The sequence below is a fragment of the Lipotes vexillifer genome, unplaced genomic scaffold (assembly GCF_000442215.2).
Source record: "Lipotes vexillifer unplaced genomic scaffold, Lipotes_vexillifer_v1.1 scaffold252, whole genome shotgun sequence".
Classification (NCBI taxonomy): Eukaryota; Metazoa; Chordata; class Mammalia; order Artiodactyla; family Lipotidae; genus Lipotes; species Lipotes vexillifer.
Window position 1 is genome coordinate 2,731,941 of NW_006773367.1, and position 16,512 is coordinate 2,748,452.

General features: G+C 33.2%; 1 protein-coding gene across 2 annotated transcripts in view; it reads left to right on the forward strand.

Annotated features, from left to right (window-relative positions):
- The window catches only part of ERCC6L2 (ERCC excision repair 6 like 2), a 140,067-nt gene that overhangs the window by 35,039 nt on the left and 88,516 nt on the right, over positions 1 to 16,512 (forward strand). For both annotated transcript variants that reach the window (XM_007448290.1, XM_007448291.1), the window contains exons 4-6: positions 8,344 to 8,537; positions 15,430 to 15,591; positions 15,992 to 16,199. In XM_007448290.1, the coding sequence (XP_007448352.1) occupies positions 8,344 to 8,537; positions 15,430 to 15,591; positions 15,992 to 16,199 (564 nt within the window). The remainder of the gene's footprint in view (positions 1 to 8,343; positions 8,538 to 15,429; positions 15,592 to 15,991; positions 16,200 to 16,512) is intronic.

Sequence of the window (16,512 nt, forward strand, 5' to 3'; positions counted from 1 at the left end):
GGCACGAACCCGTGTCCCCTGCATCGGCAGGCGGACTCCCAACCACTGCGCCACCAGGGAAGCCCTAGGTCCATTCTTAGTGTCAATTTAAATTTGATCCTAAAGAAACATTATAATTCTTAATGTGTTTTAAGTTTTCAAGAGTTCAAGTACTGTTTTTAGCTTTGTTTTCAGATTGATTTGAATGTGTTGAACCATCTTTGCATCCCTGGAATAAATCTCACTTGACGATGGTGTATGATCCTTTTAATGTATTGTTGAATTCAGTTTGCTAGTATTTCACTGAGGATTTATGTTTATCAGGGATATTAGCCTGTAATTTTCCTTTCTTGTGGTGTTCTTGTCTGGTTTTGGTATCAGGGTAATGCTGACCTTGTAAATGTTTGGAAGTATCCCCTCCTCTTCTATGTATTTTTGAAAGAATGTGGGAAGAATTGGTGTTAATTTGGTAGAATTTACCAGTGAAGGTGTGTGGTCCTAGATTTTTGTTTGTTTGGAGGTTTTTGGTTAATGGTTGAATCTCCTTACTAGTAATTGTTCTGTTCCGATTTTCTGTTTCTTCATGATTCAGTCTTGGTAGGTTGTCTATTTATAGGAATTTGTCCATTTCTTCTAGTTTATCTAATTTAGTGGTGTATAATAGTGCAGAGTAATTTCATATGATCCTTTGTATTTCTGTGTTATTATTTGTACTGTTCCCTGTTTCATTTCTAATTATATTTATTTGAGCCTTCTCTCTTTTTCTTAGTCTAGTTAAGGGTGTCAGTTATGTTTATCTTTTCAAAAAACAGCCCTTAGTTTTATTAATTTTTTCTATTATCTCTCTAGTCTCTATTTTATTTATCCTCTCTGATCTTTGTTGTTTCTTTCCTTCTAACTTTGGGCTTAATTTGTTCTTCTTTTTCTAGATTCTTAAGGTATAAAGTTGGGTTGTATATATGACTTTTTTTTTTTAAATATAGGCATTTATCACTATATACTTCCCTCTTAGAACTCCTTTTGCTGTGTCCCGTAAGTTTTGGTATGTTGTGTTTCAGTTTTCATTTGTCTTAAGGTATTTTTTAATTTCGTTTTTGATTTCTTCTTTGACCCATTGGCTGTTGAGGAGCATATTATTTAATCTCGACATATTTGTGGGTTTTTTAGTTTTCCCCTTGTTGATATCATACCATTATGTGATAAGATATTTGATATGATTTCAGTCTTCTTAAGTTTATTAAGACTTGTCTTGTCTCCTAACATTTTATCTGTCCTGGAGAATGTTCCATATGTTCTTGAGAAGAATATGTATTCTGCTTCTGTTGAATGTTCTGTATGTGTCACTAGGTCCATCTGATCCAATGTGTAGTTTAAGTTCAGTGTTTCTTTATTGATTTTCTGTCTGAGTGATCCATTGTTGAAAGTGGAGTATTGTTCCCTATTATTTTATTGTTGTCATTTTTTTCCTCTTCACATCCGTTAATATTTCCTTTATATACCTAGGTGTTCTGATATTGGGTGTATAAATATTTGCAGCTGTTACCTCCTCTTGATGAATTGACCCTTTTATCATGATCTAATGACCTTCTTTGTCTCTAAGAATAGCTATCCCCACTTTCTTTTCATTTCCATTTGCATGGAATATCATTTTCTATCCATTCAGTTTATGTGTCTTTAAAGCTGAAGTGAATTTCATTGGTAATATGTGTTTGGGTCTTTTTTTTTTTTTAAATCCATTCAACCACTTTATGTCTTTTGATTGGAGAATTTAATCTATTTACATTTAATGTTCCATTCGTTTCAATGACCCAGTCCTTCCAACTGCCTGTTCTTCATTGAGTTTTTTGTTGTTGTTTTATTTTGTTGGTTGTTGTCATATTTAAGTTTCTTCTAGGAAAATTCACTTTGTGGGTTTTCCTTTTTTTTTTTTTGGAAGTTTTCTCTTACGTAGGTAAAGGATGGATTCCTCAGGTCTTCAAGTATGTCAGTTCTCATCTGCTTTTGTAGTGTTCTGATCATCCGGTAGTGCCCTTCCAGGCATTTTACTGCTATTATGGATTTATTTTTATATTTATCCTTTTGTTTTATTGGCATCAATAAATGCATGTGTTTAGTTAATCATTTGAACTGGAATTCTATAAAGAATGTTTTTAATGAGATTACCAGTGGCGTCCTACAGTATTCCCCAGAAGCAAATCCAAACAAAACTTATAATTTTGTGTGATGAAATTTACAAAAGATAAATTTGTCTTGATCCATTTAAAAACTCAGTGCATTTTTAAAAGATAGTCTATTGGGCTTCCCTGGTGGCGCAGTGGTTGAGAATCTGCCTGCCAATGCAGGGGGCACGGGTTCGAGCCCTGGTCTGGGAAGATCCCACATGCCGCGGAGCAACTGGGCCTGTGAGCCACAATTACTGAGCCTGTGCGCCTGGAGCCTGTGCTCCGCAACAAGAGAGGCCATGATAGTGAGAGGCCTGTGCACCGTGATGAAGAGTGGCCCCTGCTTGCCACAACTAGAGAAAGCCCTCACACAGAAACGAAGACCCAACACAGCCATAAATAAATAAATAAATAAATAAATAAATTTAACAGATAGTCTATTAAATAGCTAGAGGAGAAATAAATTTCTTTATATTTATTATACTAATGCCAAAATTGCAATGGAATATTGAAAAATTAATGTTCGAACTACTTGAAAAAAATCCTTTTAATGAATTTAAATGTTATCAATTAAGGAGTGATAGGTTTGAGGTATGTATGTGTGATACACGATGCATCTTATATATATTTTTAACCTTTTCAAGTGTGAATAAATCATCTAAGAATGTGTGAAATAGATGTTTTGTGCCAAGAATAAATTCCTAAAGGAAAAGATACAAACTATGCATTTCAAATATTCTTGGAATGATTCTTTAGATTTAGGCTGTTAAGATTGGAATTCAGTCTTTATGAAAATGAATCAAAGTAAATTCTTTTAAAAATACTACTATCTTTTATGATAAAACTTTAAAGATTCTGTGTAATCAGAATTAATGCAGAGAGGGAGGATTTTTCTAGTAGTCATAATACCAGCATCAGATGCAATTTCAATGGTGATTAAACAAAAAATTTTCCAGTATTTTATTTACTATACACTATCTCTTTAGTTTATTATCTTGCAAATGATGCTACTTGTTTGATTTTTTGCTACTGAGTTCTTCATATATTTTCGATATTAACCCCTTGTTATATACATGGTCTGCAAATATTTTCTCCCATTTAGTAGATTTCCTTTTCATTTTGTTGATGGTTTTCTTTGTTGTACAGAAGCTTTTTAGCTTGATGTAGTCCTACTTTTTGGTTTTTGCTTTTGTTGCCTTTGCCTTTGGTGTCAAATCAAAAAAATCATTGTCAAGATGTAAAGGAGCTTACTGCCTATGTTTTCTTCTAGGAGTTTTATGGTTTCAGGTCTTAATTTCAAGTCTTTAATCCATTTTGAGTTCATTTTTGTGTATGGTATAAGATAGTGACCCAGTTTCATTCTTTTGCATGTGGTTATCCAGTTTTTCCAGCACCATTTATTGATACCTTGACAATATTTATTCTTCCATGAGCATGGATTATCTTACTATTTATTTGTGACATTTAAAATTTTTTTCATCAGTGTTTCATAGTTTTCAGTATACAGGACTTTTATTTCTTTGTTTAAATTTATTTCTAGTTATTTTATCCTTTTTGATACACTTGTAAATGAGATTGTTTGCTTAATTTCTCTTTCTAATAGTTTGTTGTTAGTGTGTAAAAATAAAACGGATTTTTGTATTGACTTTGTATCCTGTAACTTTACTCAATTTCTTTATTAATTCTAACAGTTTTCTGGTGGAATGTTTAGGGTTTTTTGTGTATTTCTATGTCTTTGGCAAATAGTGATAGTTTTACTTCCTTTTAAATTTGGATTTTTTTCCCCCTCTGGTTAGGATTTTCAGTACTATGGGAATAAAAGTGGTGAAAGTGTGCATCTTTGTCTTGTTCCTTGTCTTACAGGAAAAGTTTTCAGCTCTCATCATTAAGTATGATGTTAGCTGTGTACTGGTCATATATGGCCTTTATTATGTTGAGGTGTGTTGTCTCTGTACCCAATTTGTTGAGTTTTTCTCATAAATGGATGTTGAATTTCCTCAAATGCTTTTTCTGCTCTATTGAGATGATTGTATGGTTTTTATTCTTCATTTTGTTAATGTGGTGTATCATGCAGTTGATTTGCATATGTTGAATCATCCTTGCATCTATGGAATAAATCTCACTTGATCATAATTTATGATCATTTTTGATGTATTGTTGGATTCATTTTGCTAATATTTCATTGAGGATTTTTATGTTTATGTTCATCAAGGATATAGCTGATAATTTTCCTTTCTTGTGGTATCCTTGTCTGGTTTTGGTATTGGGCCTCATAAAATAAGTTTGGAAGTATCCCCTGTTCTTCTGTTTTTTCAAAAAGTTTGAGAAGGATTGGTATTAATTCTTCTTTAAATGTTTGATAGATTTTACCAGTGAAGCTGTCTGGTCCTGAACTTTTGTTTATTTGGAGGTTTTTGGTTACTTATTCAATTTCCTTACTAGGAACTGTTCTGTTCAGATTTTCTATTTCTTCATGATTCAGTCTTGGTACATTGTATGTTTCTAAGAATATGTCCCTTCTAGTTTTCCAATTTGTTGGCATAAAATTGTGAGTAGTAGTCTCTTATGATCCTTTTTATATCTGTGGTATCAACTGTAAGTTCTCCTCTTTTATTTCTGATTTTATTTGAGCCCTCTATCTTTATTTCTGTCACATCTAGCTAAAGCTTTGCCAATTTTGTGTGTGTTGTCGGAGAATCAGCTCTTAGTTTCATTAACCTTGTCTGTCATCTTTTTAGTCTCTATTTTGTTTATTTCCACTCTGATCTTTATTATTTTCCTCCTTCTACTAACTTTAGGCTTCATTTTCTAGTTTGTGTTTTTCTAGTTCCTTGAGGTGTAAGTTTGGTTGTGTATTTGAGAATTTTTTTGTTTCTTGAGGTAGTCATTTATCACTATGAACTTTCCTCATAGAACTGCTTTTGCTGCAGCAATAAATTTTGGTACATTATATTTCCATTTTCATTTGTCTTAAGGTATTTTTTGATGCCTCCTTTGATTTCTTCTTTGATTCATTGGTTGTTCAGTAGCATGTTGTTTAATATACACAAATTTGTGAATTTTCCAGTTTTTGTCTTGTAATTGATTTCTAGTTTTATACCACTGTCATCAGGAAAGATGCTTGATATGATTTCAACCTTCATAAATAATAATATTGACTTTTTTTGTGGCTTAACATATGGTCTATCCTGGAGAATGTTGCATGTGAACTTAAGAATACATTCTGCTGCTTTTGGAATCATTTGTATATAAGCTATAAGTCAATCTGGTCTAAGTTATTTAAGGTGCCACATATATTTTTAAATTTGGCTTTCTTAATTCTTTGATATTCTTGTTAGTTAATTTACTGTTCATTTATTTGCTTTACTTATATGTTCTGAAAATATAATTTTACTTGTCATTTCCATTCTCATGTTTTATTTACTTTTGTTTAATTAGAAGAGATGATATTTATTGTTTTCCTCTCCATTGATCTAAGTGATATTGGTCTATAGTTTTCTACTTTGTTAGACTGTTTATCAAGTTTTGGTATTACTATTATGCTGCTTTTCTAAAAGGGATTTGCAGAGGCTCCTAGAGTGGATTCTCAACTTAAATTTCCATATATTAAATAGTCATAATATATCAAAGGAAAAGTTATCAATTATGCACAATTAGGATGTAAATTATTTAGATTTCGCATTTTTGAAAGAATTAAGATTGTAGAGTTAATTACAGGGAATATGCTTTAGAGTTTTGAGTTAAATAGCAAAAATTCCAATTTTATGGTCTGTAAGTTCTCTCAATATAGGTATTTTATTTTTCAGCTTGATATCACACTTCCTCCAATGTGAAATTTTTACTTTGGCTCTGGTGGTCTGTCATTGTCCTCTGCATAGACAGTGCTATTCCTACCTTGCCACTGATACATGCTTTTATTCATTATTTCATTTATCAACTGAACACCTTTGTTTTCTAAGCACAGCACAAAGTACCATAGTTACAGTGGCAAATAAGAAAGTTATGCATCTCAAGGTCATAGGCTTTCTGATTTAAGGTGCTAACATTGTTATCATTGTTGGTAAAGAGCTTTGGAATTACACAGACATGGGTTCAGATACTTACTTTGCCACTTTATGGCATTATGACCTTGGGCATATTATTTAACACATCTATACTTTAGTTTTCTCATCTCTAAAAAGGAAATAATAAATATTTTTACTTTATAGCATTTTTATGTGAAGTCCTTGGGTTAATGTCTGTTAAATGGCATAACTCAGTTCTCTTACCTCTTTTAGTTTTAAAATGAGTTATTGATCCATTTGATTTACCTTTTACAACTTTGAAGACCAATAATGTCTATAAGGAATGTCTTAATTTTTAAACAACTTCTGGAATCTTAGGGCCGATTCTAGGAATCTTTAGGTTCATTGGCACCTTTTTTTTTCTTTTTTAGGTTTGGGATTTTTATTTAGTTATTTATTTTAGCACCTTTATTAGAGTATAATTGCTTTACAATGGTGTGTTAATTTCTGCTGTACAACAAATTATAGATTCATTGACACCTTTGATGAATGACCCCTCAAGTGGAAAACTGCTCAAAGTGCTCAGATGGAGTTTGGATAACATTTTCATCTTATGATATTAAAAAGTAACAAGGTTGGGGGGGTTGGGCAGAGACAATAACTGGGCTTATTACTTGGAGCCCAAATTTTTTATTTGAAGGTAGTAGGAGAAAAATGGTATTCGTAGGATAAATTCCAAGCCAGAAGATGAAACTATTTGAGATGAATCATGTATGACAAAAAAGTACTTATATATGCTTGATGCAGGGGTAGAAAAAAGGAACTTTCACATTTAGTAGGTTAATCTTCTCTTTCTTTTTCCTGTTTCTAAAACAAAGTCACAGATTTGACATCTTACAGCTGACAAATGGCCCAGCTGAAATGTTTCATAGAAGAGACTGTAGGATTTAGAGTAGTATTGTATTATTTTTTTGTTTGTTATTTTATTTTTTTGTCTGTATGTATGTGTAATTGGCTCATCTTTATCAAGTAGGACAAGTATAAAACTTAAGAAAAGAAACTTACTTAAAACCCTATTAAAGATAATAGCTTAGGAATAGTGGTAACAGTAAGAGATAAAAACATTAAAAATTAAAATGGCTGATGACAACAGGATTTGGGATTAGTACAGGAAAGGTTGGTGAAACCCCAAAACATTTATTTCAAGATTAAACAGAAATATTGTTAATCTTAATGGGTTAGGGCAGAAGTCCCACTTACATGAGTTAAGAGAGAACAGGAGGAGAGTATGTAGGGACAGCAAGTACTGATAACTCCTGAGGATCATTTCTATAAAGAAAGTAAAGTAATGGGGGATAGCTAGAGAGAGATGTAGGTTTAAGGAGGAATTTTTTTGTTTGTTCGGTTTGTTTTTTAATGCTGAGAAATATATATTAGAATGTGTTTGCTTGGGGTTGTGTGCGGTCCATTGAAAAGCAAAATGTAATCATGTTGGGCAGATTGGGGACAGTTTCTTCATCATTGACTTCAGGTTGACAGGAAGTGATTGGAGCCACTATATAAGTTCAGGGTTTGTCTTTAGAAAAGAACATGGACAGTTCACCCATGGTAATAGGTGGGAGAGCAGAATATATAGAAGTAAATATAGGTAGGTTATTGATCTAGTGATAAGAGAAGAGGAGGTTTTCTTCTAATTGCTTCAATTTTCCAGTGAATTTTCCAGGTTATCAACTGATAGTATCTGAGAGAGGGGGAGAGGAAATGGACTAGAAAAGTGAAAAGGAAAGAGAGCTCTGGAAGACCATACATTTCAATAAAAAACCTGGCCTGCTTTGCATATTTCTACTACCCACATGGCCCTTGAAGTTATTATTGGGATCCTGATTATACTCTTATTTTTGTTATGGAGAATTATTTTTTTCTTATCTCTCAACTCCTTTTGGGGGGAAAATAAAAAATAGCTGCTCCTTTGGACAAGGTTGGGTATCTGTCTTTTTCCTAATAAGGTGCTAAGTAAACAACAGTATTTTTTGATGGTCTTCTAAGTCCAAATATATTCAATTTATCAGTTGTATTTATACTTATTAACTACAGTGTCAAAAATCAAGGAATAGGACTATTGATATTCTGGATTTAACTTTGGGGTTCTTTTTCATTTAAAAAATTATATCATTAAATTTTTTTTCTTCTTTTTACAGATGTTCTTAATAGTTGCTCCTCTTTCTGTCCTCTACAACTGGAGGGATGAATTGGACACCTGGGGGTATTTCAGAGTCACTATTTTACATGGTAACAAAAAAGACAGTGAACTGACTCGTGTGAAACAGAGGAAATGTGAAATTGCTCTAACAACATATGAAACACTGCGCTTATGTCTGGATGAACTTAACAGGTAATCGGAATAATGGGAATGATTGCATTAGTATTCTGTTTATGTCACTTGTATTTATCCCTTTATATTGTGATTTTTTTTAAAGCTCTAAATATTCTTTAACATGATTTAGCTTGATTTCAGGATTATTGAAATAGACAGTTTATAATAATTAACTTATTTTCTAAGAAGAAAATCCTGAGTTGGATTTTCTACAGTTCCTTATTTTATTTCCTCTATTACCTATCCAAACAATGCATGTTAATGCATAGGACTTGTCCTAAATCTCATGTACAACCTTTTATGGGTATGATACCTCTGGACTAAAACAGTGATTTTCATGAATTATTTTAATTATGGGAGTCTGTTGTGAATATAGAGTGGCAAAAAATACATATACATATTGAGAATCACTATTCCAGGACTATAAGTACCCAAAAGAAATGAACTGTATCTTAAGATTTTAGTGGGGAATCTAGAGACAGGCAATTATAAAGTCATGTGAATGCTATAATATGAAACAGGGGATGTTATAGGAGCACATGAGGAGCCTGACTGCTGCAGAGTGAGGAGAGTAGTCAGGGAGCTTCCCAGAGAAGATGACCTATGAGCTGAGTGAGAATTGAAGGATGGGTAAGAATAGGAAAGAGCAGGAAAATAATCCAGGAAGAGGGAACAAACAACATTTGCAGAGAGGACTTCCCTGGTGGTGCAGTGGTTAAGAATCTGCCTGCCAATGCAGGGGACATGGGTTCGATCCGCAGTCCGGGAAGATCCCACATACCGCAGAGCAACTAAACCCGTGCGCCACAACTACTGAGCCTGTGCTCTAGAGCCTGCAAGCCACAACTACTCAGCCTACATGCCACAGCTACTGAAGTCAGTGTGCCTAGAGCCCGTGCTCCGCAACAAAGAAGCCACCGCAATGAGAAGCCCATGCACCACAACCAAGAGTAGCTCCCGCTTGCTGCAACTAGAGAAAGCCCACGTGCAGCAACAAAGACCCAACACAGCCAAAAATAAATAAATAAAATTATCCCTTATAAACAAAATTGTAGAGGCCTTCAGGCAGCAAAGATCACAGCACTTTTTAATAAATGAAAGCAGTTCTGATGCTTTCTGCATGTAATGACTGTAGCCTAGAGTGTAAGAAGGAAGTGGCTAGGAGACAACACCAGTGTGGTAAGCAAGGAACAGATCATAAAGAATACTGAAAGCCTCTTAGAGGATTTTGGTCTTTATCCTTAGAGCAGCAGAGTGTCCCTGAAGTGTTTTCAGGAGATTACTATTACGATAAAAATGATTAGATTTACATTTTATAAGTAACGAAGCTGCTCTGTGCAGAGTACAGCCGAATTGAATGGAGAAAGACCAATTAGGAGGCTTGTTATGAGCTAAATTGTGTCCCCTCCAAATTCATGTGTTCAAATTCCAACTCCAAGAACCTCAGAATGTAACTTAAGGTAATTAAATTAAAATGAAGCCATTATGGTGGGGCTTAATCTGGGAGTCCAGTCTGACTGGTTGTCCTTAGAAGAAGAGAAGGAGATATGAGGAACTCATGTACATAGAGGAAAAGACACATGAAGACACAGCAAGAGGGCAGCAGTCTGTAAGGAGAGAGACCTCAGAAGAAACCAAACTTGCCAACACTTTGATCTTGGAATTTGAGCCTCTAGAACTGTTGTGTCTGGCATCTTATGCTCATCATCATGTTTTTGAGATTCAGCTATGTTATTGAATGTATCAGTGATCATTCTTTTTTAATGCTGAATTGTATTGCATTTTATGAGTATATCACATTTTGTTACCCATTCATTTGAGGATAGATATTTGGGTTTTCCAGTTTTTGGTTACTGTAAGTAAAAATTTAAGTAATATTTATGTATAAGCCTTCTTTTGACATATATTTTGATTTCTCTTCTGTAAATTCCTAGGAGTGGGATTTCTGGGTTATATGGTAAGTATAGGTTTAACTTTAGAAGAAACTGATAAGCCATTTTCCAGAGAGGTTGTACTATTCTACTCCAACTAGCAACCTATTAAAGTTCATTTGTTTCATATTCTCCCCAATATTTGGTATTGTCAGTCTTTTTGTTTTTAGCATGTATAGTGGTATCCCATTGCAGTGTAATTTGCATTTTTCTGATCTGTGTACACTTGAAAAAAGTTTTTTCTACCGTGGTTGGATGTGATGTTCTATAAATATCAGTAAAGTCAGTTTGGTTAGGTGTTGTTCAAGTATTCTCTATCTTTACTGATTTTCTTTCTAATTGGCTTACAATTTCTGAGAGAGGAATGTTGAAATTTTCAATTATAATTATGGATTTGTTTATTTCTCCTTTCAGTTCTGTCAATTTTCAATCCATATAGTTTGAAGCTCTGTAATTACACACACATTGATGATTAGGAATTTTTCCTTATAAATTGATCTTTTTATCTCTAAAAATGTTTCTTTTCATATCTAACAATCTTGAAGTTTTATCTGGTATTAATATAGACAATACAGATTTCTTATGCTTACTGTATGTTTATCATTTTCCAACTTTTTGGTTTTTTCTGTTCTTTATATTTAAGGTGAGTGTCTTGTGGTTAGCATGTAGTTGGGTCTTGCATTTTTATCCTTTTTGATAATCCCTGCCTTTTATTTGGAGTGTTTAGTCCATTTATATTTAATGTAATTATTTTGTAAAGTTGGATTTAGAGCTACCATTTTTGTAAGCTCTAGGATTTTATTTTACTACACTTACAAGCTCATAAGTTTGCCTGTTACTATTTCCTGGATGCTGTCAGAAGACAGGAACAATCTGAGGCATGAAGTTAAGTAACTTACCCAAGCCAGCAACAACTAAGTCAGTCGTGGACATGAGATTTAAACCTTGACTTTGGGCTTTTATGCAATGTATTATGTAAGAGATATTCTATAGTTAGATAAATGTAATAAGAAATTCATTTATCATAGCAACAGTCATTTTAATTTTTGTTTAACTGTTCCTTTAGACTGTGAGGTCTTTGATATAGAATAATTTCTGTATTTCAGTGCGTATTACACTTCTAGCATATAATAGTGTTAAGTGGTTATTTGCTGTGATTGTTATAAATATTAAATAAGAATTCTAACATAGAGTTACATAAATATAAATCAGGTTTCTGTGCAAAATTAGAAAAATCAAATGTTACAGTTTTTGTTGTATTTAGTTTTCCTTTATTTGTTTGAATGGCTTTATTTTTAACAATATTCAATATAATTTGTATTCAATCTGAGTAAATATTAAGTAATTTTTGTGAGAATGCTCTATATGATAGACCAGGATTAAACATTTATCATAGATAATCCATAGAGTAGATAAACACTCTATGAGTGAGCTGTATCTCTTTTTGTTATTACTGTTATGTTTTACTTCATTTTTATTTTTATCAAAGTTATATATGCATATTATTTAAAGAGCCAAATATGAACACAGTTCACTCCTGTCTGCCACCCCCATTAGCTGTTCTTCAGAGACAGTCACCTTCAACTCTTTAACTTATCTTCCTAGTTTTTACTTCCATATCTCAAAGAACATGTTTATGCTGCAACTTAAAAATTGTCCTTTAAGTTTTTAACATCACTTGTTGATTTCCTCTTAAGGAAAAATGAGGATTTTGCTGTATTTTGCCCTTCTTTTGCTTACTTTACAGTGTCCTGGCTGGCTATTTTGTGGGATAATGAATAGTATATAGGAGCTCCAACAACTTCTTAAACAGACTGTTGAACATTTACCTAACTCCAATTTCTAGAAGCATCTGGTGCTACTATTTAAGAAAGAGTTCAATAATATGAATCAGATTGTTTCTTGGCTTTCTTTACTACTAGCATGGGATACTCCTTCCTCTGTTTTTCTAAGTTGTCTTGTTCATCTTCTTCCCTGCTTTTAAAATTTTGTGATTGTTTTCTCCTCTTTTCCTTTGTTCTTGATCTCTTATCCTTTTTCAACTTTATATTAAGAAAATGATCAAACCTTTAGAAAAACTGAAGTAATAGTACATGAACATCTATATACTCAACACCTGTAGTCACCAGTTGTGTGTGTGTTTGTATATAGGTTGGCAAGATATAAGTTAATGTGTGTGTGTTGACTATTAAGTCTGCTTAGCCTCTTCTAATCTAGAACATTCCCTCAACATTATTTTTTTATTATAAGACATTTTGAGGGGACAAGGCCAGTTGTGTTTTAGGATGTCTCACATTAGATTTGTCTGATTGCTTTCTCAGGGAGTTGTGTATTCTAACATATGTAGTTTTGTAAGCTAATTTTGTTCTAAAGACTTAATTAGCTTCAGGTCAGACATTTTTGACAAGAATACTTCATAAATGATGCTGTGGACTTCATATTACATTATTTCAGGAGCTATTAATGTCAAGTTGTTCTACTATTAATGTTGCGAAGTTTGTCCCATAGGCTAAGGAGGTGATCATCAGATCGCTCCATTGTAAAGATATTTTTCTCCCTTTACCATTAGAAGTACTCTGTGGGTTACGCTTTGCTACCATTTGAATATCCTGGTCCCTCAATCCTTTTACTTAGTGGTATTAGCATACAGAAATTATTCTTGCCTGAATCAGTTATTTTATTGGGTTTTGCAAAATAATATTTCCTAAGTTTATCATTTCTTCTACACTTATTAACAGCATTCTCCTATAATTAGAAATTAGCTATAATTTCAACTGGCAAAGCAAGGTGAGTGATGCTTGATTCTTTTGCTTTAATTTCCAATTTTCAGACTAACAAATTGGTACAATGGTCATTCGCAATGATAGCAAAGTTTGTCTCCCACTCCCCAACCCCTGTTTTTTGAGTATCACTATGGACTCATAGATTATTGAGGTACAATTGACATGCCATAGAATGTACCCATTTTAAGCATAGAATGGTTTTTAGTAAATTTATAAAGTTGTGCATTTATCACCACAATCCAGTTTAAGAACATTTCCATCACCTCAAAAAGTTTTTTGTTTTCAGTCAATCTCTGGTCCCATCTCGTTCCAGGCAACCACTAATCTGCTTTCTGTCTCTATAAATTTGCCTTTTCTGGAAATTTCATATAAATTTCTACAATATGTAGTCTTTTGTGTCTGGCTTCTTTCACTTAATATGTTTTTGGGAGTTCATCATGTATGATGTTTCAGTAGTTTATTTTTATTGCTAAACAGTACTACTTTGTATGTGTGTGTGTGTGTGTGTGTGTGTGTATATATATATATATATATATATATATACACACACACACACACACACACACACACACATATATATTTCATTTTGTTTGTCCAGTGAATGGACATTTGGATTGTTTCCACTTTTGGGCTATTACCAATAATGCTGCTCTGAACATTTACGTACAAGCCTTTGTGTGAATGTAAATTTTCATTTCTCTTGCATAGATACTTAGGAAAGGAATTGCTGGGTGGTATGAGGAAATTTAACTTTTTAAGAAACAGCCAAACTATTTTAGAAAAATAGCTGTACTTTCCCAAAAGCAGTGTATGAGGTTTACAGTTTCCCTTGCCAGTACTTAATATTGTCAGTCTTTTTTTGATTGACAGTCAAATAGGTTTTCGGTAGTATCTCTTGGGGTTTTTTTCTAATGATGACTTTTTTTTTTTTTTGCTGTACCCGGACCTCTCACTGTTGTGGCCTCTCCCATTGCGGAGCACAGGCTCTGGATGCACAGGCTCAGTGGTCATGGCTTACGAGCCCAGCCGCTCTGCGGCATGTGGGATCTTCCCAGACCAGGGCATGAACCCGTGTCCCCTGCATCGGCAGGCGGACTCTCAACCACTGCACCACAAGGGAAGTCCAATGATGACTTTTTTATGTGCTTATTTTCCCTTTGTATATCTTCTTTGGTGAAATGTCTATTAAAATCTTCTACCCATCTTTTTAATTGGATTGTTTTAACTTCAACTGTGTAGTAGTAGTTCTTTATATAATTCTGTATACAAGTTCTTTATCTTAATTTTCTTAATTGTGTGTTTGGAAGAGCAAAAGTTTTTAACTTTGATGAGGTCCAACTTATCAAAATTTTTTTATTGACCATGCTTTTGGTGTCTTATCTAAGAAATTCTTCCCTAACCCAGAGTCACAAGATTTCTTCCTATATTTTATAACTTTTATAGTTTTAGCTTTATATTTAGGTCTGTGATCTATTTTTAGTTAGTTTTTGTATATGGTGTGAGGTAAAGGTCTAAAGTAAATTTTTTCATACAACTCCTGGGTTTTTATTTATTCACTGTTTTATACTATCCTATAGTCATGGTTAAATTTTCTAATTAGTCTGGCTCCTGTGTCCTTTGGACATGCCCCCATTTGTCTTTGAATACATCTGTGCTTTCTCACTCTCCAGTATTTCCCCTGCTGCACACCTGAAATCAACTGTTTCACCATGGGAATCTGCTTCCTTTTAGTGGATTGACCACTATGGTTGTTCATTGCTACTGGGGTAACAATCAGTTCTAAACCTTTTTAGCAGACAGAGCTATGTAGTACAACTTTTAAAAATCATGAGTTTATATTGATATTTTTCATTTATAATTAACATGGTAAGTTTTGCTTCTTTTATATTTATTTCTCTGTTTTATTACTTTTAAAAGATTCCTTTTTTGTCATTTTATTCATGTTTAAATGAGTTATTTCATTTCATTGTTACTAAACAGAATCTCTATTTCTTTTTATCTTCCTACATATTTAATTTTCATGGGTTGTCCAAAGCTGTGATCATTTAAACAAGGAGGTGAGAATTCTGTGGAATCAACAAAGAGTAGAGGAAAAAAACTTCAAAACTTTGGTAGAGAAAGCTGCACTCTAAAAATTATATAGACTAAGAAAGGGAAGTTTTTTCAACCTTTCCTCCCTTTTTCCTCACTTTATAGTTTGGAATGGTCAGCTGTCATTGTAGATGAAGCTCACAGAATCAAGAATCCAAAGGCTAGAGTAACAGAAATTATGAAAGCTTTAAAGTGTAATGTCCGAATTGGCCTCACTGGAACCATTCTTCAGAACAACATGAAAGAATTGTGGTGTGTTATGGACTGGTGAGTAAAAACACTTTTTATTTTTTGGAAAATTATTTAATACTTCTTTAACTTAATGTTACCTTGTTTCCTAATTATTTGTTTCTGAAAAAAAATTGTCTGTTTACAGAAGTGTTTGATCCCAAACATAGTATTCAGAGTATAGTGTCCCATGAAAGCCTATCTTTATTATTCTTGGTCCCTGAAGTAAATATCTGAACTAATTTACCAGTTCCATCATCATCTTATAGTTGTTCACTAAAATTGTCATAAAGAACATTCTGCTTTCTTGCCTTTTGTTATTGTTATCATTAATAAACAAGTGACTTAGTATATTTCTTAAAAGCAAAAAGAAGTCAGTAATTTCCTATTTAGATAGTTTAATAAAGCCTTAACATTTTTTCATATTGCCTTTATAAAGGGCTGTGCCAGGACTTTTAGGTAGTGGGATCCACTTCAAGAAGCAGTTTTCTGACCAAGTAGAACATGGTCAGAGACACACAGCAACAAAAAGAGAACTAGCTACTGGCCGAAAGGCCATGCAAAGGCTTGCAAAAAAGATGTCTGGATGGTTTCTCAGGCGTACCAAGACTCTAATCACGGATCAGTTGCCTAAGAAGGAAGACCGGGTGAGAACAGCTTTTGTGTATATTATGAATTTCTTGTCGTGTTTTATTTTTTCTAAAAATATTCCTTTGAAGAGAAAACCTATCTCCTGTGGTATTTTATGAATATAGATTTTTACCTTTTACTCAGTATGAAAAAAAGTTATATGCAGAATTTCATAAAATATTAATTGAGCCCAATCATCTTCCTCACTAACTTTACTAACATTTTATCTAACAGGTTTACTGTTAATATACATTAAACTCATTTCTCTTATTTTAGAACAAGAAGGTTTTGATATAATTCTTCCTCAATGAAGGAAGAACTTCTTTCCCT